Here is a 24,691-nt window from a genome sequence, read left to right as displayed (position 1 = left end):
CTCCCACCTGTTCATGCTCTCTGTATGTGTGTGTGTATATATATCTCCTCAATATATGTTTCACTCTATATACATCCGAAGAAGTGGGCTGTAGCCCACGAAAGCTTATGCTCTAATAAATTTGTTAGTCTGTAAGGTGCCACAAGTACTCCTGTTCTTTTTGCGGATACAGACTAACACGGCTGCTACTCTGAAACCATTTATAATAGTGAAACCTTGCTGTACTTGATTAATTGAACATTAAAACTTATAACCATAGAGACACTCTCCATCTCTGAACCATAAATATTATGCAAACATGTAAAACTTATGTACTGAGCAGGTTCCTGATTTGTTGCCACTTAGATCTGTATAGCGCAAAGCCATTATACGAGACTGTGTTCTCTTGTGGGAGAGGGTAGGAAGTCGGAGAAAAGAATATAGACTTTGAGGAACATTACAATTTTAGATTTGTGAAACAATATTTTTAGAGCATATCTATTGATTAAAAGGGTAGCCAGTTGCTTGACAATCCTTGTGTTTCATTATTAAGAATGTTTGAGGCCAGTTAACTAAGTTTAGCCAAACTTTTTACCTAAAGACAAAACAGTACAATACAAAGAGGAGACGTACATACCCTCCTTCTGGGAAACAATTCTTCTCACTGTGTATTCACCTTACTCAGAAGGTGTGCTTCAAAGATACGTCCTCAAACCCATATTGTGGGTTGTTCATATTGTGGTTGTTTACAAGCTAAAAGCCCCATATGTTACTTAAAGTTTTAAATTTAACTCACTAGTTTGTGCCCGCTTTGTCCTTCGTATCTACCTATATTTTCTCTATCTTGTTTTAAAACTACATTCCAAGTGTTGATGAACCATGAAAGTACTCGCTAATTGTTGCAGGTGCTGGTCCAGGAAGGTGGTTCTCCAACTTGTATCGGGGCAGAACATTAATATATTTTTGGTTTGATACATTTCTTATTTTCTAATGCCAAAGCTGACTTAGCATAAGTGACCAGAATTATAGAAAGACATAGGCCAATTCAGGCCATGTAACTCCTAGAAATATGTATGCAATATAATATTATATTAAGACTGCGTGTCGAATGCATATTAACATATGTGGTGTGAATAATACATATTGATGTATACAATAGCCAAGCATATATTGGTCAACATTGTACTTGGTACAAAGTATTCATGCATCTTTGCTTAGACAAATTTCCTATTTTCAAATGGCAAAGCTGACTTCAGCTTTTCAAAGTGTTGTGGGATACTTGACATGGATGAAAAGACTTGTGGAAAGAGCATATGTATTCAATTAACATAACATCCCAACATCCCTATATATAATGTACATCCGTCTTTGCTCTGTCCATGCAGGTCATTGTGGTTCTTTGGCAGACAACTAGAGTGTCTGTGGTACAGAACTTGCTAAATGACAACCCAAGCCATCTATATCTACCCTTATCCATCAAGGAAATAGTGTCGTTCTTACTCTCTCTGGACCAGTGACCATTCAAGTATTTGATACAAAGTGGTACAGTTTCAACAGGACAGGATAAAAGAGACCCATACCAGAATATACCTGGTGGTTAGGTAGGTCACTCGCCTGGGAGAGGGGAGGCCTGGGTTTAAGTCCCTGAACTAAAGCAGGGATTCAAATCTGGGTCTCTCACATTCCAGGTAAGTGCCCTGGATATTGGGTATAAAAGAGTGGGTAAAGGGAATGGCACCACTGGTTATGTGAATAGTGCCTAAATCCCCTTTTGAATGTAGCTCGAAAACAATGTTTTGTTTTGATGATGTCAAAATGGTTCAGTTTGATATTTTGGAAATGCTTTCTTTTTGCATTTCGACTGAAACAATTTGCAAAATTGACAGACATTCATGGAAATGTTTCTCTCTCCAAATCTGCAGATTTCAGGGAAAAGTTTCATCTGAAATATTTCATCCAGCTCTATTCCAGAGTTGCTGGATGTTATCATCCCTTGAATCTTATAATAAGAACTCTCTTTTCTTGAGAAAAAGCATGGTCCACACCTAGTTATTAAGCTTAATTAACTTTAAAGCTTTATTGGTGAAAATTTTAGGATTTAGAAGATTTTAGGATTTAGAAGTTTTTATCACCACTTTAATTAAGCAAAAAGCATGATTTAAATCGGAGCAGGACAGGGTAGTGATCAGTTGTTTTAAAGGCTAGAAGTTCACCAGTTCTTTTAGTATGAATTCTTTTTATTATGAGTAACATTTTATTTCATTTTATAGGACTTGGAACTGTACATATTAATGTGTTTTGGCCTGATTGTAAAAAGTTAACATGTTTGCAAAGCAGCTTTTGATAACTTTGTGCGTAACTGTCTTTAATTAAATACATGTCTTAATGGCATAGACTGGATTAAAGATTAAGCACTAAATAGCATATTATTTTTCATTTTGAAATGTAGCTCTCATTTTTGGAGGATTGGTGAGAATGGATAATACTGTAGACCGATTCTTTGTGTTTTCCTCTATTTATTGCTGACAAACTTCATAAAAACAATTGAATTTATGCATCTAAAATATATTTCTATTGCTATTTTCCCATGTATGTAATTTCTGTAGCAGCTACAGCTAATTATGTGCTGGGGCAGGGGGATGGATAGGAGGTGGAGCTAGGGGAGCAACTGACACTTGTGGTGGTGGGGCGGGAGCAGGCTCCAAGCTGGGAAGGGGCATCCTGGCAGTTCCTGTTTCTGTTCCTCATTGGCTGGTGCTTGATGCCCTGTGCTCCCCAGAGGCTGGTGCACATGCTCCTGACCCTCTGGTGGGCTGGGTGATTCTGCCAGAACCCACAATTGCTGGAAGGCAGGGAGAGGAGATCTGTTCATACCTTCTTTCCAGGGGGCTGGCCTGATCTTGTGCACTGTGGTGGCTGCTTAAGCCCCTTCTCCAGGTCCTGTTCTGGCCTCTGCAAGATATGGTGGTGGAAGAAACATATATCAGCTCCCCCAATAGGCATTTGTCCTGTCCCTCCAGTTCTGAGATCACAAATGGGAAGGGACCAGGTCTGTATGGTGGAATGAGGGTGGCAGGGGGTGCTCAGTCATGAATGGGAGATGCTTTACAAATGTCTAATGAAATATGGCTTTTAAATAAAGTTTGAGAACCCCTGAGAGATCCTTTAATCAGATGTTATGTATGGTGTCAAACACTATGGTGAGATTATATACAGTGAATTTTGATTTGCTCTAGTGGAATCAGTAGTTTAGTTGTCTTCACAGGGCCTCTAGATACTTTTCACCTCAGTTCACATTTAATGTTGCATACTGTCCTCTGTTGGTTAGCTAGTAAGAATAGGTTTGGAAGCATTCTAAGTCAAAAGTTTAAAATTTAAAAAAATAGTTCCTTTGTCAAATAATTATTTGTGAATGGTTAAATTTTATTCCTGAGCAGTGTTTTGGGTTTTTCTTTTGTTACCCTGGGGGGAGGGAGGGAAACTTGGGAGGGGGAATAAGAACTGCGATAGACCCAGGCCAGTGGGGTACAGCAGAGTAGTAGAAGGCAGATATACTGGCCACTGGATAAGCAGTTTTCTGTTCCTTGACTGACCAGAGCAGGGGCTGCTCCAGGCTAGGGTGGACACATGACTCCAATTAGCCTGCAAAGAGTCAGTTGAAGCCGTTAAGCCAATGTGAACACGTGACTCTAATTAAGGCCTCTCTGATACTATAAAAAGGCTCACTCCAGTCAGGCTGAGGGAAGCCAGGAAGCCAGAGGAGAGGAAGTGTGGCTGAAGGGCTGGGTAATGAAGACACCCTCAACCATTGGAAAGGGAGCCCTGAGGTAAAGGTGAAGAAAGCGTTGAGAGAGAGAGAGAAGCGGGAGAGCTGTGGGGAAGTGGCCCAGGGAAATGTAGCAACTCTGGCAGTGAAAGGTTGGCTGCCAACAGCTGCTACCATTAGGGTCCCTGGGCCGGAATCCGGAGTAGAGGGCGGGCCCGGGTTCCCCCCAACTCGCCACTACAGAAACACCTCCTGGGTGGGGAAGACAGGCCCCTGACAGGACAGGAGGCTAAACTGTTTGGGAATAAACCCGTAGGGACAACAGAGACTGTGGGAGTTCTCTCACCAACCTCCTTGCTGGCTTATAATGAAAAGGGCTACGTAGAGGGTCACAGTGAGCCTCTGAGGCTAGCGTAATCTGACAGGAAGCGCGGGACCCACTGAGACAAGGTCAGAGCTCTGCCACAGAACTTAAATTTGAGTTAAGGTTTCTGGGCTACATATCCCACTAATGCAAACCATAAAGAGCATTCAGTTAAGCAGCTACGTCTTTCAACACCCCATCTACATTCTACTCAGCAGTTCTTTCATAATATCAACTACCTCCCTTCCACCACCCATAATTCATATGCTTCCTCTCTCTTCTTAAACAGCATGCAGCCTTAACTCTGGCCAGAAATGTAATACATGAGTGCGCTTGCTTATAATTATGTAATTGCTATGAAAAAAAATTACTACAAAATTCAGATAATCCATTCACAAAACGTTATTAAGCATTGCAGAAAAACATCTCACAGCCACCATTTGCAATATAACATATCTAATTTACTTAGTTCTTCATCTGGTTTTGTACTGATCTATGCTGAACGTTGTTTATGAAAGTCTTCCACCAGCCCTCTATTATGGGGGCACTTGTGGCTCCATAGTTAAGGTTGAATTGAGGGGTTTTTTTGCACTTCGTGCAGGATTCAACTACTTGATTATATATGAAAAATAGTCTTTTCCTGCAAATACACCACTTTTTGTCCGGAGAATGAATTTTCTGAGGTTTTGTATGTGAATTAATTTGAATTAATTGTAAAAAAGGGCATTTGAAGAAATCTAGTATTGTGTCAGAATTTTTGTTGCTGTTCTGAATGATCTCAACAATGGAATAAGTCACTCTTCAAATTTCCTGTGTAGTTAAAACTCATGGAAATCTTATGCACAGGTTAAATTTTGAAGAAATTTGTGTGTAAGATTAATAGTAATTCTTTGCTATTGATTCATAACTGAAAGTTTCTTTTCTAGAATGGTGTGACACAGATACCCTTCGCAAAGGATCCTCGGTTCTTTGCAAACAGCTCTCACCTCAGACCTGACAAACTCACTCCACCAAACATGTCTTACTTTTTATGGATAAATATCCTTTAACATGTAAGATATCAATAGAAAACTAATAACTTGTCAAAACTCATAATCATTGTGAGATGTATGTACAGATAATATTTAAGGGATAATGTATTTATATTGAAAGTATGTTTTATGCAGTTGGAGTAGAAATTAGTAACCAGGAGGTAATGTGTCTTTATGATGACCCATTCAAGTGAAATGGAGTTGTCACCCCTCCCAGGTCAGTCGGTGAGGTAATGAATGCATGGTTCTATTGTTTACCCTTGTCACAGTCCCTGGAAAACTATCAGAGACCGAGACAACAACAGTTGAAACCATTTAAAGGTAGAAAAGAAATGCTACCACAAGGCAGGGGTTCACCTTTTTGAATAGAAACAAAAGACTGTTTTCAGTATAACAGAGACTGGGGGAGGCACTCTGGATCCATTCACTGAGGAAAATCCCAGGCACAAAGGGATTCTTGTGTGTTTGGATCCTGGTTCTTGAGAAACCAGTGAGCTTGGAACTTTGGCGTGGGGGAGGTGGAAATCTACTAAGATAGGAAAGGTAATTGTTAAGTGTAGAGCCAGCTTTGCATTTTTATGATTTTGTTTTGTATTGCAACCATTTGTTTCCACCACTATCTTTTTTTCCAGTTAAATTTCTGTGTGGCTTACAGGAGCAGTGGTTTAAGGTAAGATTGGTAAACAGGGTATAACGTACTTTTGGGTGCAGAAGATCTGGAATCTCTGAGAGTAGCCAGTGTCGGGGGCTGGATGTCACATGGGAACAATTCAAAGGGATTTGGAGGTTGGGGTGCACCTTACTGTTAGCCTGCAAGGTGAAGGAAAGGCTGGCATAAGCCCAGAGGAGAGCTCTTGAGTGACTGAAGGGCTGACAGGTCAGAGAGCTGATACCCAGCTACCATAAGAGAGACTTCCTCTCACTAGAGGCAGGGAGTAACAAGGTGACTCTCAGTTCTGGATATCCCAAGAACCATCACACATAGGTTGAATAATGCTCTTCAGAGTTCTATAAAACTGGCTTGTAGTGATGTCAAGTGGGGGTGGTGGTAAAATCTAATTTGTCATTAAATTAAATTGATTAATTTGGCACCATAAACACTGTTTATGCATTAATCATATGGTTATTGCATTGCTTCACTACATAGTGGTAATAAGGTTTAGGTGCTCTAACTACATTTCCCTAAGGTAATCCAAACACATTAAAGTAAATTTAAGCTTAATTCTGAATTTCCTTCATTGCGGGATAACTACAACATCCATGTAATTTTTTTAACCTTACTTATACATATTCCCAACTTTAACTCCATCTAAACAGTTAATTATTAAAACACATGACCTCTAATGACCAATAAATATAGTCAGAGCTGCATATTGGTTATGCAGGATGTGGATGGAGATGCACAGGCTATGGATGATGGATGGGAGGTAGCTGAAATTGAGAAAAAGATCTGCTGAGTGGGGAATAGGTGGACTGTTGAATGACTTAACTTGAAGTTGACCAGATTTTTTTATATATTAGTTTTCCAGTTTATGTAAATAAGAATATATCTCTTATCTATCTCCTTTATTGCCAACCTCTCCCCCCCCCCCCCCAAATCCAAGTCCGTACAACCCGGCTTCTTGTCCTGGTCTGTGGGGAGATGCATTCTTTCCCCCATGTCCCGTACTTCCCTGCCATCTGCCATATTCAGCTTTTAAACTCATATATATATATATATATATATATATATATATATATATATATATATATATATATATATATATATATATATATATATATATATATATATATATATATATATATATAACAGTCAAATGGTGTAGGGGAGCATGGTGAAGAATAAAGATTTGGATGGAGGGAAACACATTGAGGAGCAGGGCTGTAGGGTCATGGGTTCAACATGGAAGCAAGTTGGGGTTAGGGAGAACCTGAGGGGGCATGGAAGTGGGTGCATGGGCGGGCGATAGTAGTTGCTCAGTAAGATGTGGAGTGCTGAGTGGAAGTTGGGGGAGAGAGAGCTGGAAGAGGTCTGGTTGGAGAGGATCTGTGCTCTGAACCACTTGTGGCCAGTCAGGGTTTCTCTCTGCTTCCACCACTTCTCTCCTGCAATATCACTTCAGTTAAAGCCCGTTCTCCCTATAATTCTGCTTCTCTTGCATTTCACCCCCATATGCTCTTTCTGTCTAGTTTCATATTATGGAATCTTCTCTAGAGATGTAGATGTCATTTCTTTTATTATAAAAATACTATTTTTAGGCACTTCCTAAATCAAGGTTACCAGGTTAGGAAATGCCAATGTTAATTCTATCTGCTTGTATATATGCATTATGTTATGGTTTATTATATGCTTGCTTTTCTGCTAGAATCTTGTTTAATCCAGCGCACAGTGAATGAGGCAGGTGTGAAGCATTTATTTCAAAGTAACTTCTTAAAACAGAAAAAAGCTGTACCCTGTATAACTGCTTAAGTCATCCAGCAATTTTCCTCTGTGGAAAATTAATGTTTTTAAATGACTTATAAATATTTACCCTCGTTCAGTCTTTGGAGTCCTTCCTCATTTACTGCAGATTATCCAGCCTCTGCATTAAATTAGGTAGGATCCCACGAGAAAGGAATATAATGAGCATATGACTAAGAACTTTGTTGTAAAATATATACATAAGATATAAGGTTGCACTCTCAACCTTAATCGTGGCATTTTGACTTCATGACACTTGTAACTCTGTAATCATATTCTGTTAATGTAATTATTTTGATGGAATTACTCAGTAGGTGAATTTAAATGAAGGATAGTAATGTAAAGTTTCCAATAACGTGGATATTTCCTTTTGTGAGTGTTGCTAACATTTTGTATCTGTATTGCAGTGTAATTTTGTGGATATGAGGCTAGGTCAGACTAAACTTTAATCTAGACAAAATGTAACTCAGTACTATCTTTTCTGTCCTGTTCCAAGTTATCTTTTGTTAAAGAAATACCATTTTTTACTTCCTAACTTCAATTTAGAGCAAGAATGTTTTGTTAATCAGATTATGCACTTAAGAAGACATAACTTTTTATATCTGTTCTTGGAAAATGCCAATTTAATTTTTACTATTTTTCATTAGATATGATTTTATGAAAACTCAGCCTGCTGAGAAGATGCATCTAGCAGTGGTTGCCTGTGGTGGAAGGCTGGAGGAGACTGTTACTATGTTGAAATCAGCCATTATTTTCAGCATCCAACCTCTACAGTTTCATATTTTTGCAGAGGGCCAACTGCATAACAGCTTCAAAGGCATAGTAAGTATCCAAGTCACGCACTGAACCAATTTGTAGCTTAGTGGAGGTATGTGTGGCTTTCTCTTAGACATCTACTGCTGGGTATTGTTCTGTTAGATGTAGTTGCAATGATTCAGGTTTGTGTGTGTGTAACATTAGGAAGTCCTTATATTCTCTGTTGGTCAGACCATTGCACGATACTTCAGGCCCATTTCACTGTCTCCATCAGTGAGCACACTTGGTCACTTTTTCTTTTTCTTTTTTTCCAGCTGCAGTGTGTGTCTCCTGCCCACTTCACCCCAGGGGTGAGGTGGGAAAGGCAGCACGGGTAGTGTTCCAGAGCCCAGTCTTGAATGTGGGACTTGGGGATCCTTCCTTGCCTAGTATTAATCCAGATATGCCTTTAGCACTGGGGAAAGAAACTGTAAAAACTGTCATGCAGCATACTGCATTATTGTGATCTGACAGACTTCCTTTTTAGTGTTACTCAACAAGCTTTGCACAGAAACAGTAGTGCTGTTCAAACTTTTATTACTGGTTCTGTTCCCTGTTTCCATTGTAGGGCTACTGAAGGATGGCTATCAGAGCTTATGTAAAAGTTAGTAGAATAAGTAAAAAGTGTCCTCAGAGTGGGAGGGGATCCACAACAGGTACTACGGCAGATTATTTCTTTGCAACAGTGCTGTCTCCTCAACCTCAGGCCAAGGGTTACCCTCTGTTTCACTGGGGTTGCTTATGGCTCCTCTCTAAGCCTAATCATCATTGTGGCTCCAAGCTCAAGTTTCATTCATCTGACCTATTAGTCTCTGATTCAATCTCTGGTTCCCTCCTTCAGTGATACATTTTCAACTGTCTTGGACTTGAAGTCCAGTTCCCCTCTGGGACCCACACTTTTCCTCCTGGCAGGCGTTTGTTCTTCTAAACTTATTCTGTTTTCATAGCGACACACAACCCCATTTAAGATGTCTGTGGTACATAATTACTGGTCTTTCTAAGACACTTTTCCCTATTCCCCAATTTCCTCCAAATTTATTTCCCTTAACCCCTCCGCATCTTCATCTGCCAGGTCTTTTTTTTTGGCAGTGTAGGCATCTCCTTAGTGCCCTGTCAACCTCTGAATCCTGGTCACAGATCATCATGGGAGAAGAGCGTGGAAGGCTCCAAAGAGGAGGAGGTTTAGATCTCCTAACAGAGCCTCCTTCAAAGAGAAATTGGTCACTTCAGAGACAGACTGTTCTGGAGAGCTCAGTTCCCAGGGGGAGTACCTTTGAGGCTCCAAGCTTCTCTAGTACCAAGAGTTCTTCAAGACTTTAATTCTTCAAAAAAATAGTGCCAGACATACCTTGGTACCAGGGCCCGGCCCACAACATTTTGGTACCTGAGGCGGGGAGCTCAAATGGCACCCCCATGCCCCCTCGCTTGGGTCAAAACTTTGAAAGGTCTCAATTCTGCCTTCTTCCTGTTCTACTCCTCTCTTGGTACTGTTCTGCTACCTACCCCAATAAAGGAGAACTAACAACTTAAAATGCCTTGTTCAAAAATTTTAAGTAACACTTAACTTTCAAATGCCCGAACAGCAAATGTAACTTTTCTTGTCTGCATAGCAAACACTGGCATTTTTATCTGTTTGAATAATCAAAGTGGTGCTTTCCGTGCCTTCTTGGTTGCAAAGATTTGAACTGCTTCCTGAAGGTCCACAATCTGGGCCAGCTCATGCTCTATTGAGATGGTTGCAAGGCCGACCAGCCTCTCCTGTGTCATTGTGGAGCGTAGATGTGTGTTTTTTATTAACTTCAGCTTGGAGAAGCTGCGTTCTCCACTGGCAACTGTTACAGGAAGTTAGAAGTATGTGCAGAGCAACAAAAGCATTTGAAAAGAGGGTGGTCAACTTATTTGTGCACATATATTCCAGAACAGCCTTTGGAGTTGATCCTGCTGAAATGTATCTTGAAAGGGCTTTCAGTTCATCGCCTAAATCACTCGCATCAATATCGCGCATGTCATCTTGTGACAACACTGTCTCTAGTGCCCTGAATTGCTGGTGTAGGTCTTCTTCAGGTATAGTGAGGAGTTTTGGAATATCATATAACATCCCAACTATACTGCTGTGTTCCTTGAGCTGCATGAAACGTTCTTCAACTGTATTGCACAATCTAGCAGCTGGTTAAAGAATTCAACCTTGAATTGTTGTTTGGGGTCTCTTATGGGATTATCCCGTGCCTCGTAATCAAAATGTCGTCTTCTTCGGTGACACTTGTATTCTTGAATGGGTGGGAAAATAGCTTCAGTGTGAAGTTCCTCTGCCAACTTCTGTGCACTCTTCAGAACGTTTTGAAATCCCTCATCTGACCGGTAAGACTGTAGGTATGACTTTGCTTTGTCCAGTTGTTCCATTACTCCAGATATATCAAGGTCAACACCTTGGAGTCTCTTGCTTACAACATTTATTGTATGTCATGTTACAACACTAAGCCACACAGAAATTTGAAGTTATGTATGTATCTGGTGATTCCATTTCCCTCTGCCACTGTTCTCCCACGAACAGTTCCTGTCCTAGCATTATTCTCCATAATGGCAACTATGGCATCATCTGTCTTCCCAAGTTGGTGTTTGATAGGGTTTATCGCCTCCACTCGACTTTCCCATCGTGTGGCACCCTCAGTGCTTTCAGTGTCAGAGAGGATGTTCCCAGATGTTGCTTCAAAATTTGCCATCAATGAGTTGATGCAGAGAAAAATACATAGATGCTTTGAATTACATTAAAATTCAGCAGCCTCACTAGAAGCTGATGCTGCATCACTGACCACCAAGTTCAATGAAAGAGAACTGCATGGGACAAAAAAAGCTCAAGGGTTTAACTCTCGGATCTGTGTCTGCACTCCTCTGTTCTTTCCTCTCATGTTGGCACCATTATCGTAGCCCTGATCTCTCATGTCAGCTATCGCAATTCCCGTATCTTCCAGCCTTTTAAGAAGAACATTTGTCATACCAGCTTCTGTAGTATCATCAATGTCAATAAATTCTAGAAAATGCTCTCTGACAGTCACCATTGCAGGGACATTTTCACTAGGTTCTGTTGTTGTTACAAAACGCACCATTAAAGTCATTTGTTCCATATGGCTGATGTCAGGTGTGCAGTCCAGAATAACAGAGTAATATCTTGCTGACTTCAGATCTGCCACAATCTTCTGTTTGACTTTTGTTGCCAGTAACTGTATGATCTCATTTTGAATTGTTTTTCCAAGGTAGTGGTGTGTGTACATTTCTTGGGTGGTGACTCTTCTTAGATGCTCCTGGAGTACAGCATCAAACTCAGCCATCAGCTCCACAGTTTTAAGGAAGTTTCCATTGTTTGGCATATACAGCTGATCTGAAGTGCCACACAGTGCCCCTCTGGGTTTTGGGTAGCTAGGTTTTGGGTAACAAGCATTCTCACAATGGCAGTGAGCCTTTTCAGAACATTTTGCCAGTAAAGAGACACCATCATCTGTGGTGGCCTTTTACCTTAGTCTCATCTCAAGCTCTTTCCACCTATGGAATGCTCTCTGGTGATTTGCTGCCTTCTCATGGCATGCCAGATTTCAAGCCAGATTTTTCCAGTCCTTTGTTCCTGTAGAACCCAATGTGGCAGGAACACTAGACTGGAAGAGTTTGCAACAAAAACAGTATGCAGCATTCTGGGTTTTTGAGTACATAAGCCATGGCCTCTCCACTTTGTCACCATTGGGGATTTCACGCCAGTAATGTGTTGGATGGAAACGTCTATTGTCATTGTCTTTGGGGAACATGAAGTTTTTCACTTGCTGTGGCCCATGCTGTACAAGGAAGTCCCTCAGGCTACTGCTCAAGTGGGTCCACGGTCCTGGATCATCTAGACATAAGGAACTAAACTCAGCAGCAGTTTAAACTCACACTCTTCTCTGATCTACACTTTTCTTCAGGAATGTGCATGGTTACATCCATTTGAAATGGAGATATGGATGCTGCAATAGCTGCCAGGTCACCTGCACTCTGTCTAACTGGAAGATCAGACATCTTCTCACCACTCTCATCCTCACTGGGGCCGGAAGGCTCATTGTGAACATTTGTGACTTAAGGGCCTAACTGACTCCTACTACTTCAGTTGACTGCCTGTTCTCCTCAAGTGGGTTCAGGGAAGCAGCAGGAAAAAGGAAGCTCCCTGAGAAGCTGGTGTTAATCAGTCCAGGCTCCTGGGGGTGCTAGAGAGGTACATAAGAGGCTCTACCTCCTCTCTCTCCCTGCAGCTCCTGCTGCTTTTTGTTATTCCCTCTCACCTTTTCTCCTGCCTGTCTGTTATGTCTCTTGTGCCCTCCTTCCTCCAGCACAGCACTCCACCATATCTGTGCATCTAGAGCAGAGAGAATATTTATGCACTAGCAGCAGACACAATTTTCTACATTCTGGGTCCTAGTGGCGCACCCCCACAGTCTGGCACTTGAGACGGCCGCCTCAGTTCACCTCATGGTAAGGCCAGCCCTGCTTGGTACCGAAACCGACCAAGGTACTGCCTAAGCAGGATTGTGCTTCAGGAAGATCAGTGCTACCTACTGATTCCACAATGTTGGTACCCAAACCGGTATCCCAGAAGTCAATGTCCTCAGTACCAGTGTCATCCAAGAGATGTGTACCACTGAAACAGTCAGTGTTGGTACCAGGGATACTGTCTTCTAAAATGGGACCACTGAAGCAGTCAGCTCTCTCTCATTACCGATGCCGCACACAGCAGAGCCTCGACTTTCTTCAGTTCATGTACACCTGATACCACAGGAATTTAGCTACTCCAGAGACTTTCAAATTTCAGACAATGCAGAGTCTCCTTTGTTAATGGGTACCAAATGACTATCAACACCAAAATCTATTGGGTCACCGAAGCCTTATCTTCCCCTTATATTTCCTGAGTTTCTGGAACCAATCGGGCCGGACAGACAGCTGTCTTCACCTTCACTGTCCACCTCACCACTGGACTAGGTTGAAGATAATTCCTCAGTTCTCTCATCTCAGTACAGGGATTTGCTGTCTGCCATGAACGGGATATTTCCCAAACCACCTTCCTTGAGCGAGAAATTCCAAGAAAAAATAATTTTGTGCCCCTTTTTACTGGCATAACCAATGCTGGATGTGCCCCCTACCCCGCCTTATAGCCCACATCAGTCTCTGTACTGGGTCTCATGGGCTGCCTGTCTCCAACAGTTCTCAAGACCTCCTAGCTCTTCCTAAGGAGATCATGGATGGGACATTCTCCTGTTCCATCACTCCCTCTTCAACAGCCCCAAACTGAGGAGGAGTCTGTCGAGGCGGAAGAGGCTACAGCGGATAAGGGCGTGACACCACAAACTAATATTTCATTGTCATCATATGAAGCTGTAATGTCTCTTCCACCTTCTATTGCTGATGATTTCAAGCAGTTTCTGGAACTGATTAAACGGATTGCTGACTCATTATGCACTCTGTTAGAGGAGGTCCAGAAGACACAACATAAACTTGTGGACATTCTACATACTACAGCCTCTAAGTAGCTCTACCACTGAATAAAGTCTTACTGGATTCTCCCACCACATCACCTACTTGCAAATTGGCTGATAAGAAGTACTACATCCTGTTGAAAAATTCTGAATTTTTTTTTCTGCTACCCTCCACCAAATTCTTTAGTTGTGAGGCTATCAGTGAGTGTGGAAGACAACATCATATGAAGTCTACACCCTATGTTAAAGACCAAACTACTCTTCCACACTCCTGCAATTTTGGATTGCAAATTACCACGCCCTAATGGCAAAGTACAACTACACCAACTATGATTAAATTCAAGAATTTTATTGAACACCTTCCTGTGGAATGTCATGAGCAGTTCAAGGCTGTCATAGCTGATGGTCAGCTCTTAGCAAGAACCTCGCTGCAAGCCTCCCTAGATGCATTCGACACTGTGGCCCATTCCATCTCTACTGCTGTTGTCATGCATAGATTATGGCTACAGCTGTCTGGTTTTTCTAGGGAGACCCAAAATACTGTTGAAGGCCTCCCTTTTGATGGACTTAAGCTATTCATCATGTTCATGGATGAATCTCTCTTGTAGTTTGTAAGATTCCACGGTCACACTCACGTCCCTTGGCATATATATGCCTGAAAACAAAAGAAAATTTAGCAGGTTGCAAACAGCATAGAGATCTCACCCGGTTCAGTTCCCCAGTTACCACAGGCTTTCTGAACCACCTAAAAAGTGACAGAGTTATGAGAAGAAGAGACTGCCTATCATGACTGCTACCACCATCCGGCTGACCTCTATATCAAATATCAATTTTGATGGTTTGGTTGAGGGTCTGGAGCAGCCCCACCTCAGGAATCTTCAGCTGCACCATACCACCCACCTCCCTCCCTTTGGGGACCATCTCTCCCACTTTTGACCTGCATGGGAACAAATTACAACTGACAAAGGGGTTTTGTAGGCTATAACATTTGGTTGTTCCATTCATTTTACCTCCACCCCTTTAACCTCCTTCCCCATACCTTTACAGGGACCCCCTCTCATGAACGCTTACTAAGACAGGAAGTCATCTCTCTTCTATCCATGGGGGCCATAGAAACAGTTCCAGTCCAGCACAGGGGGGAAGGGATTATATTCTAAGTATTTTCTGGCCCCCAAAAGAGCAGGAGATGGGAACCAATATAAGAGCTCAGATCCTAAACACCTTTGTGAAATCACAGAAATTCAGGATAGTGACACTTACAGCTATAATTCCATCGTTGTGTTCCAAGGATTGGTTCACTGCCCTCAACCTTCAGGGCACATATTTTCACATCACAGTCCATCCCCCTCACAAGAAATTGCTGTGTTTTACGACCAGGATCGTTTCCAGAGTAGAGTGCTTCCCTTCAGCCTCTCCTCTGCCCCAAATGTATTCTCAAAGACCATGGCAGTGGTAGGCAAAGTCTGACCTATGTTGACTTTGAATAATCATCTTCTCCTGCCTCAACCCCTGGTCATGTGACAAAGTTATCTCTGCAGTACTGGCAGCAACGTCCCCATTCCACAGGTTAGGACTTCAACTCAATATCGAAAAGTGCACTTTGGTAGACTTCATAGGGGATTCTCTGGATGCCATAACAATCAGAGCTTATCTTCCTGTGGACAGATTTGCATCTCCTAGCAAACCTAATTTCCAATGTTCAAATAAGCAGCTAGATGTTAGCAAGAAGTTGTCTTCAACTGCTAGGATGTATGGCATACGTCCTATGGCATAGGACATATGACAGCTTGTATTTTCATAATACAACATGTCATGCTCCAGGCGTGGCTCAGAACAGTTTATATCCAAACAAGCACAGTCTAGACAAGCTAGTGTCTGTCCCTTGCTGAGTACTGTACTCACTTAATTGGTGGACGGATCCCTCCAAAGTCTATGCAGAAGTCCCTTTCACTCAACCTACTCCTACCATCACTATAATGTTGAATTCATCTCTTGTGGGAAGAGGGACACACCATTAAGGGCAAATGGTCTACACATCAACCTTCTGGAATGGAAAGCAGTCAAACACCTGCATCTGCTTCCTTCCATTAGTCAGGAAAATCCGGCAAAGTTATGATAGACAACGTAGCCTGCATGCTCTACATCGATTGTCAGGATGGGGTGAGATCTTCCTCTCTTTGTGCTGAAGCAATGAAGCTATGAAACTGGTGCATAGCCAGTCACATAGTCATCTCAGCCTCTTACCTTCCAGGCATACAAAGCACCATGGCTGATGATGTCACCAGGCACTTCTTCCAAGATTATGAATGTGAGCTAGACTTGTGGATTCTCAGAACATTTTTTCTAATCTGGAGCTTTCCACAAGTGGTGCTCTCTGCCACCATTGCCAACAGGAAGTGCATAAAATTCTGTTTGAGAGGAAGACTGGGTCCTCATTCCCTAGGGCATGCCTTCCTCACTCCTTAGATGAAGGTCCTTCTCTGTGCATACCGTCTGACACCATTGATCTTGAGCACGTTGAACAAGAGCAAATAAGAAAAAGCCAGTGTCATTTTAGTTGTAGTGAACTGGCAGAGACAAGTCTAGTACCTTTAATTGATCCACCTTGCTTCCTGTCCTATGTGAAGGACATAGGTTTTAGCCTGGTTCTTTGACTAGGAGTTTGGCTCCTCAATGGCTCTCAGAGATAGAAACTTCCTGTTTGGCAGAAGTACATGTGGTGTTAAACAGAATGCAAAACGTTTACCTTCAAAAATTGATGAGATTTCACCACCAGTGTGTTTGGCAACAGTTTTTGCCTTTTCGCTCTCCCTCTCTGCTAATCTCAATTTGTATGTTGGAATTAAAAAAAAAGTCAGGTCTTTCCATGTGTTCCATCAGGGTTCAGTTGGCAGCTATCACAGCCTTTTATTCACAGATAGAGGGATTCTGAATGTTTACCCACTCCACAACAGCAAGATTCATCAAGTGGTTGATTAATCTTTTTCCACAGATTCGACAGCCCACTCCTCTATTAGATTTAAATCTCGTCTTTAATTACCTTATGAAGCCTTCTTTTCAACCATTGACTACTTGTTCTCTACTTCACTTGTCTGTGAAGATGGCTTTCTTGGTGGCCACCATCTCTGCCTGAAGTATCAGATAAATGGGGACTTTAATGGCTGATGCTCCCTTTAAAATATTTTTTAGGGAAAAGTTCATTTTGACCCACACCCTAAATTTCTACCTAAAGTATCTTTTGAATTCAATATTAACCTGGTTATTCATTTTCTGTTTTGTTTTTTTTCTCCCTAAAGCCACACCAGAACAGGGAGGACGCTGCACTACATACCTTAGATGTCAGAAAGGTGCTGTCATCCTCTCAGGACAGAACCAAACCATTTAGAATGTCTCCCAGACTTTTTTATTTGAAGGCATATCAAAAGGATACACAGTCTTCACTCAAAGACTCTCAAAGTGGATCTCTGGGTGTACTATCTCTTGTTATGAGGCTGCCAACATTCAAACTCCTCCTAGAGTACTACTCCATTCTACAAGGTTCCAATCTACTTCTATGGCATTATTGAAAAATGTTTCCAGTTGTTGAAATTTGCAAAACTGCAACCCTGGACCTCAATACATATTTTTCTCCAAACACTATGTGTTGGTTCACGCTTCCAGATCAGATGTTGCAGTTGAAAATGATGTCCTGTCTTCCATGTTGGATCTGATTCTGAAGCTCCCTCCTCCCTCTGGGGATACTGCTTGCAAGTCACCTGAAGTGGAGCACCCATAGCAATGCTACTTGAAGAAGAAGAGGTTATGCACCTTGTGCAGTAACCAGAGTTCTTCAAGGTGTGTCCCCCTATGGTTGCTCCTTTACCCCTAAATTCCTTCTACTCTGCTTTGAGTTTCGTCTCATGGGACTTTAGGTACAGAAGGAACTGAGGGAGGTTCATCTGTGCAGCCTTTATGTCCTCGGTAAAGGGCATGAGAGCGTCTGGAGCACATGCACAGGCCGAATGGTTATTGCTACCCATAACTCTTCAATCATAGTTGCATGTGCACATGAAGTGGAGCACCCGTAGGGGGACACATCTCAACTGCAGTTACTGCACAAAGTGAGTAACCTCTTCTTCACTACATAAACTGTAGTGACCCAGTTCTGCCAATGTGAGTTCATTTTAAATCCAAACCAGCTTCCTGCTCAGAACATCATCCAGCTGAGAGCTTCTTTCAAAACAGCCAAGGAATAGTTTGTCTTCAGGAGAAAATCTGGACCTGCTCCTTCTGACCAGGCACTCCCACCAGCTGTCTGCATGGTAGTGTCTTTGCAGATTGGAATGACAGTAGTGGTGAAAATAATCAATTGGGTTATGTCTCTTCTTGGCAAACTCCAGCTGCTGAATAGAAAATTATGACCAGATCGATAATCTAAGGCAGGAATTGGGTTCATTGATGCATAGTTATGGTGGGTTTGGTTATTTTTGCATTAAAAAGTGGATACTTTAAATTACCAAGGTTACTTGAGACCTATGTGACTCTATTTACATACCAGTTTTGTTTTTAATTTTAATGACCCCCCCTACAAAATCAGCAGTTTGCTTAACGTGTTTACGGTCTCCTTTACTTTTGTATCCCATCTTTGATTTGCTCTCATTTTAAAGACCTTTGCTGAATCACTTTTTGCTTGACATTAAGCATACTTGAACAATATTCTAGCTGATTTTTGTAGTTAAAAAAATGTTTCCAGTTTTGGGGAGGGAGGAGAAGATTAATAAAATCAATTCGATCAATACATACTTCTGCATGTCTTCAATTAAATTATCAATCTAATTGATCAGTTCTTCCTATGATACATTATTCTCTGATAAAATTAAGCTTAAAAAGTTTTGTGTCCTTTCTTTACCTAGCTCAATGGTTTGCCATATCAAGGAAAATTTAATTATACCGTATACCCAATAACATTTCCGACTGAGAGTGCAGCAGAATGGAAGAAACTGTTTAAACCCTGTGCTTCACAAAGGCTATTCTTGCCAGTAAGTTAGCTTATTTCATAATAGTACAGTGTTTACAGGTTTTCTATTAATTCATCAAGAATTGTTTTTGAATTTAACTTTTGGCTGAAATTGTGCAGGGAACTGTTTCCACTAAAAATAATTTTTGTCACATTTTACAAAAACACTTACTCCCATTTTTTCCCCCTTAGTAGCAATATGCTAAAGAAAAAAAGTTGCATTTTCAATTGCATGGTACACCAATGTCTTAAACTGCTCTACATGAGGTTTAAGTTTCTTTCTGTTCTTATTATGGGTAATAAAAGGATTTGTACATTTGTAAACTATCTGTCTGAAGTGAATTCATTGGCTCATGAAAATATATAAACTAAGCTACTCTGTAAGGGCAAGGGGTGCATGGAAGTGAATGGTTTCCAAATAACTTTTTTTTGTCAAAGTAAGCTATAAAAAGTAAAACAGTTACTTCATGGATCACCTACAGTTTGATTTTAACATTTTCTTCACAGTTAATCCTCAAAGATGTGGATTCGTTACTGTATGTTGATACTGACATCCTGTTTTTGAGACCTGTTGATGATATTTGGTCTTTTCTGAAAAAATTTAATTCCACACAAATTGCTGCAATGGCACCAGAACATGAGGAACCTCGTATTGGATGGTATAATCGCTTTGCTAGACACCCATATTATGGAATAACTGGAATAAATTCTGGAGTAATGCTAATGAATATGACACGTATAAGAAGAAAGTATTTCAAGGTAGGTATGCTGCTTTGGTTGATTTGTCAGCATTCACCTTTTTTCATTCAAATTGTGAAGAAAAATAGTTTCAAATAATGAACATCAATTTTGAAAAATAATGCTCTTTTCCAGTACATTTTTCTCTTGTTCTGGGATCAGAATATTGCATAAAAATACGTTTTATTTAAGAAGCGCACAAGTTCACATTTAGTTGCAGGGATGTTTTAAAAAAACTGAATTTGTGACTTTTACTAAAAACTGGTTTGCTCAGTTTCCTGAATTCTGGCAAAATGTTTGCTTGTTAATAATTCCCAGTCTTTTGCAGCAAGTTATATTTGTCAGCAGATATTTTAATTTACCTTTATTTCTCAATATACTCATATCTCTTTGAGAAAATGATTTATGCAATTTTTGTTGTATATGGCAAAATTAACAGCAAGTAGAATGTTTTCAGCCTTTGAGTATGTGTGCATGGTAATATGACCAGGAGGTGGTGCTACTGGATTACTTATTAGGACATTGTGACTCCTTTAGTGCCATATGCTACATTATTTCTTAATTTTAATCTTTATTTTCAAAAGATCATTCAGTTAAATTAAGTAATGGTGATTTGAGTTGTTTCATCAACATCTAAATCATTAAAATGACTTATTTCTCTTTTCAACTTCGCTTTTGTATTGTAACCAGTTGTATCACTACAGAAATTGAATTTTTTATTAAAGCAAAGTATACAATAGCTGAAAGTATACATAGGAAAACTTCCAAATCAGTGATATTATATGCTTGAAAAGCAGTATTACAGAAGTGGTGCCATATGTAGTTACAGTTGAAGAGAGGGCACTTGTCCTGAAAACAATTTTTTACAATAAATTATAACTTCAGCCCAGTTGTTAATTTCTGGTGGACATTCTTTGTCCCAGAATTTTGTTTCACTTTATTTTAAGGGGGAGGGTGGGGCAAGGGGGAGTCCATTCTGCTAGCCCTAAGTTATCAAAGAGTTAAAAATACTGGTGATGTACAATTTTTTTAGTATGTTTTTCAAGTTATTTTGTTGCCTACGGACTAGAACGTGGGGCTGGAGATGAAATTTTTAATTTTGCCATTAAAGTGCAGTGTTACCATGGGCAAGTCGCTTAGTCTTTCGGTACCTAAACTAGCCACTCTGTCTGACAATAATCACATGTAGAGAAAATTCTTACCCACCTTTATAAAGTGCTCTGAAGCTTTCAGATTAAAAGCTCTATATCAAGTGCTACAAATGAAAGCATATTCTGATTTTAATATTCTCCTTACTAAGTAGGAACAGAAAGCCAAATCTTGAAGTCCTTATTCAAGCAAAACTCTCATAGATGCTCAAGTCAAACTATAGATGCCTAATACAGATGATTTATTTGTGTACGTTTCTTGAGCATTGAAATTTTGTATCCTTGTCCATGAAGGACAGCTAAGTGCATGAAAAATCCCAAATTGGAACTCTGACGTTTTTCTTCAATAGTTACCAAAAAGTTAATCTGTTTTATTAGATTTAACCATTCAAATATCCTTTTAAAGTGCAATCTAAAATTTGGGTTGCATATTCAGTGTTGGCCATTGTCACATCTCCCTTTAAAACACCTAACTGCTTAATCAGCAAGGAAGAGAGTGAGGATATGTCTTCTGTTAAATGAAGAGTGCATTTGTGAGTTTGCCAGATGCAATATGGGGGCCAGGGAAGGACATGTAGCAGTTGAAACGTTAATTGCAATGAGGAGGGAAGACTCCTGAGATGGAAAAAGATGGAGGAGAGTTTGAGGAGGCCAGTTCTGTTTTGCTGGTATTAGCCAAGTAAATGGCCAAAACAAATTTTTCAAAATCATCAGTGGGAATTCTGATACTGTGAGGCTTCAGGGCCCAGAAGTATAGCTATCCATATGCAATATAATATTACACATCTAAATGTCATGGGCAGTACTGGTCCTCACTTGGGGTTTGGTTGGGAAGCATGGCCTAGTGGTCAAGGCCGCAATCCGTGACTAGCAGTGGGATTGTGGGGAGGGGAGCCTGGGCCCTCCCACTCCACTGGGCTCCGACCCAAGGCCCTTTGGGTCTGGCAACTGAGGCTGCTTAAGGCTGTCCTCCCTGGGCCACTTCCTCTTGTCTCCCCCCTTTCCCCCTGAGTCAGTTTAGTCCAAGGCTTTCCCCCTGTTGGGGAGTTCAAATCAAATAAGTAAGAGGGGGTTGTGATGGGTTACCCCTGGGGTGCCACCTGGAACTGGGGTACCACTGAGCCCCCCGACCCACCAGCCTGGGCTCCCTTTACACTGTACTGCTGTGACCAGCCTGCCAAGCCCTCCCAGGGTCCAGCCTGCACTTCTACCAGCACACATACAGGTAGGGAAACACCCAGCTGCAGTTACATGCACACAGGTTCTTTAACCAGCCCCTGCATAGGAAGGCACAGCTAGGGCACCTCCCAGTTCCAAAGGCACATACCCTCCTCTGAAGTGTAAACTCAGTTATACTGTCTTGCGCTGCACAGAAAACTGTACAGCTAAGATAATCAAATACACACACACACACACACACACACACACACACACACACACACACACACACACACACACACACCAGCTTTCTGCGTTATGATTTCCACACACACTGGTTTTAGACAAACAAAAACAAGTTTATTAATTACAAAAGATAGATTTTAAGTGATTATAAGGATTTGCAAACAAATCAAAGCAGACTACCTAGCAAATGAACAAAACACACAAATTAAGCTTAATATACTAAAGAGATTGGATATGAATAGCAAATTCTCACTCTAGATGATCCAAGCAGGCAGCAGATACTTAATGGGCAAGCTGCACTAACTTACAGCTTGGAATCCCCAGGTGTTTCATTCACAGGCTAAAAATCCTTTTAGCCCTGGATCCAGCACTTCTCCCAGTTCAGTCTCTCTCTGTTCCTTAGATGTTTTCCAAGAGTCTCTTTGGGTGGGGAGTCAGTGAAGAACCAGGATAATGTCACTGTCCTGCCTTAAATAGCTTTTGCATATGGCGGGAACCCTTTGTTTCAAAGCTTGGTTCCCATGCCAGTCAGTGGAAAAACACTGGTATCTCAAGATGGAGTCCAGCACCAGGTGACCTGGTCACATGTGCCTGTAGTGTCATAGCAGCCATGAGTCAGAGGCTGTTTGTAGAATCCTCAGGAAGCACCCCCCCCCCCCCAGTGGGAGATGAACTTCGAAGGCATATTTTTTTCTCCTAATGGCCCTTTAACCTGAATGGGTCCTTCCCAGCCAGCCATCTAGCGCATTCTGCCTAGTGGGCATTCCCCAGGTGTAAACACATTTGTAATACAGATATAGAATCAATATTCCTAACTTCATATACAAAAATGATACATGCATACAAATAGGATAACCGTATTCAGTAAATCATAACCTTTTCAATGATACCTCATGTGACTTATCGTGTATAAGATACATTATGATTCTTCTTCGAGTGATTGTTCACGTCCATTACACATTAGGCGTGCGCGCCATGTGCACGGACGTCGGAAACTTTTTCCCTTAGCGGCTCCCGTCGGGCTGGCAGGGGAGCCTCGCCAGAGTGGCGCCTCATGCTGGTGCATATATACCCCTGCCGACCCGACCCGACCCCCCCTTCAGTTCCTTACCATCCGTGGCGGCATTGGAACAGCTTTTTATCTCTCGCTTGCGAGTGTCCCTTAGCATAGTTATCAGCAAGTTAACAGTTATCAGTAGTTAGTAGTTAGCACATCTTCATAGTAGATAGTTAAGCTTTCTTTATTTTAGGTGTTGGAAGTTGTCTCCAGCACCAGCCCTGGGCTGCGGGGCATGCCACAGGCCCAAGGCTTTAAGGCTTGTGCCACGTGCCGCAAGCCTATGCCGATTAGCGACCCCCACGACTCGTGTCTCCGTTGCCTGGGGGAATCGCATCAGACAGAACGCTGCAAGATCTGTAAGGCTTTTAAGCCAAGGACTAGGAAAGAAAGACTTTCGCCTCCAGCATCTACTCATGGAGGCCACGCTGCAACCTTCGGCCTCGGCGCCGACGTCCTCGGTGCGGAGTGCCCTGGCGTCAGTTCGCAATCTGGCACCGGTGGGGCACTGCAAGCATGCCGCACTGAGGCAACAAGAAAAACACCGGCACCGTTTGACCTCACCAGCACGGTCAAAGGGCCAGCCTACAAGCCGAGGGCGCTCCCTGCATAAGAAGCCGGCACCGCCCAAGCAAATGAGCGCTCAAAAGGGCAGCGCTGCCCCAGGACATGCTCCAGCTCTGGCGCCGAAGAGCCCATTGAGCTGGAGCTAAGCGCCGTGAGTGCGGAGGAAGGGCTGGAGGAGCTCCTAGAACAGCACTCCACACCAGACACCTTTGAGGCGGCAAAGGACCTCATCCAGTTGTCGGCAGCAAGCCCCCTCCCTGCCAAAGAGAAGCCTCCGGCACCATCTCCTAGAGTGCCGTCAAGATGCAAGCCAGCAGTGGTGCACCGATCGAGGTCACCATCCCGGCACTGCTCCCAGCGTCGGTCCCGGTCGAGCTCGGCCTCTGCGAATTCCCAGTTGCCTCATTCCCAGCAGGACTCGAGGGCACTGGATCCCAGCCAGCATACAGCCGGGCTGGCATTGAGACGACACAAGATCAGTCTCCAGGCCTGAGCAGAAGCCAATGATCCCGGTCCCAGTCGGCGAGGAGCTGTTCTCCAGCCCCCCCAGCGGCACCGTTCTATGGCACCGCCTTGGCCTTCCAGGTCGGCGTCCTCGGAATCCGAGGTGGACTCAGGCCGCTCCAGCTATGCTTTCAGGGCACCGGCGAGCAGGGAGCCCCAAGCCCCATGGCATCCCCAATGGGGCCCCCCAGGGCAGTGGCCCTTTTGGACACCATGGGTCTATCACCAACAGCAGGGGACCTCCTCCAGAGCCTTGAGATCCGGCTATTCGGTGCATCGGTCCCGGTCCCTGCACAGGCACCTCTCTGCGCCCAAGGAGGTCACGGTATCCAGGCCACCAGACGCTCCTTCGGAACACAGGAGAAGGGAAGCCGCACCGAGCCCGGTGCTGT

General features: G+C 42.3%; 1 protein-coding gene across 2 annotated transcripts in view; it reads left to right on the top strand.

Annotated features, from left to right (window-relative positions):
• The window catches only part of GXYLT1 (glucoside xylosyltransferase 1), a 74,718-nt gene that overhangs the window by 32,903 nt on the left and 17,124 nt on the right, over positions 1 to 24,691 (top strand). For both annotated transcript variants that reach the window (XM_065418498.1, XM_065418490.1), the window contains exons 3-5: positions 8,249 to 8,423; positions 18,778 to 18,903; positions 19,389 to 19,640. In XM_065418498.1, coding sequence (XP_065274570.1) covers positions 8,249 to 8,423; positions 18,778 to 18,903; positions 19,389 to 19,640 — 553 coding nt within the window. The remainder of the gene's footprint in view (positions 1 to 8,248; positions 8,424 to 18,777; positions 18,904 to 19,388; positions 19,641 to 24,691) is intronic.

The sequence above is a fragment of the Emys orbicularis genome, chromosome 1 (genome assembly GCF_028017835.1).
Source record: "Emys orbicularis isolate rEmyOrb1 chromosome 1, rEmyOrb1.hap1, whole genome shotgun sequence".
Taxonomy (NCBI): Eukaryota; Metazoa; Chordata; order Testudines; family Emydidae; genus Emys; species Emys orbicularis.
This window is presented reverse-complemented; position numbering and strand designations above follow the sequence as displayed.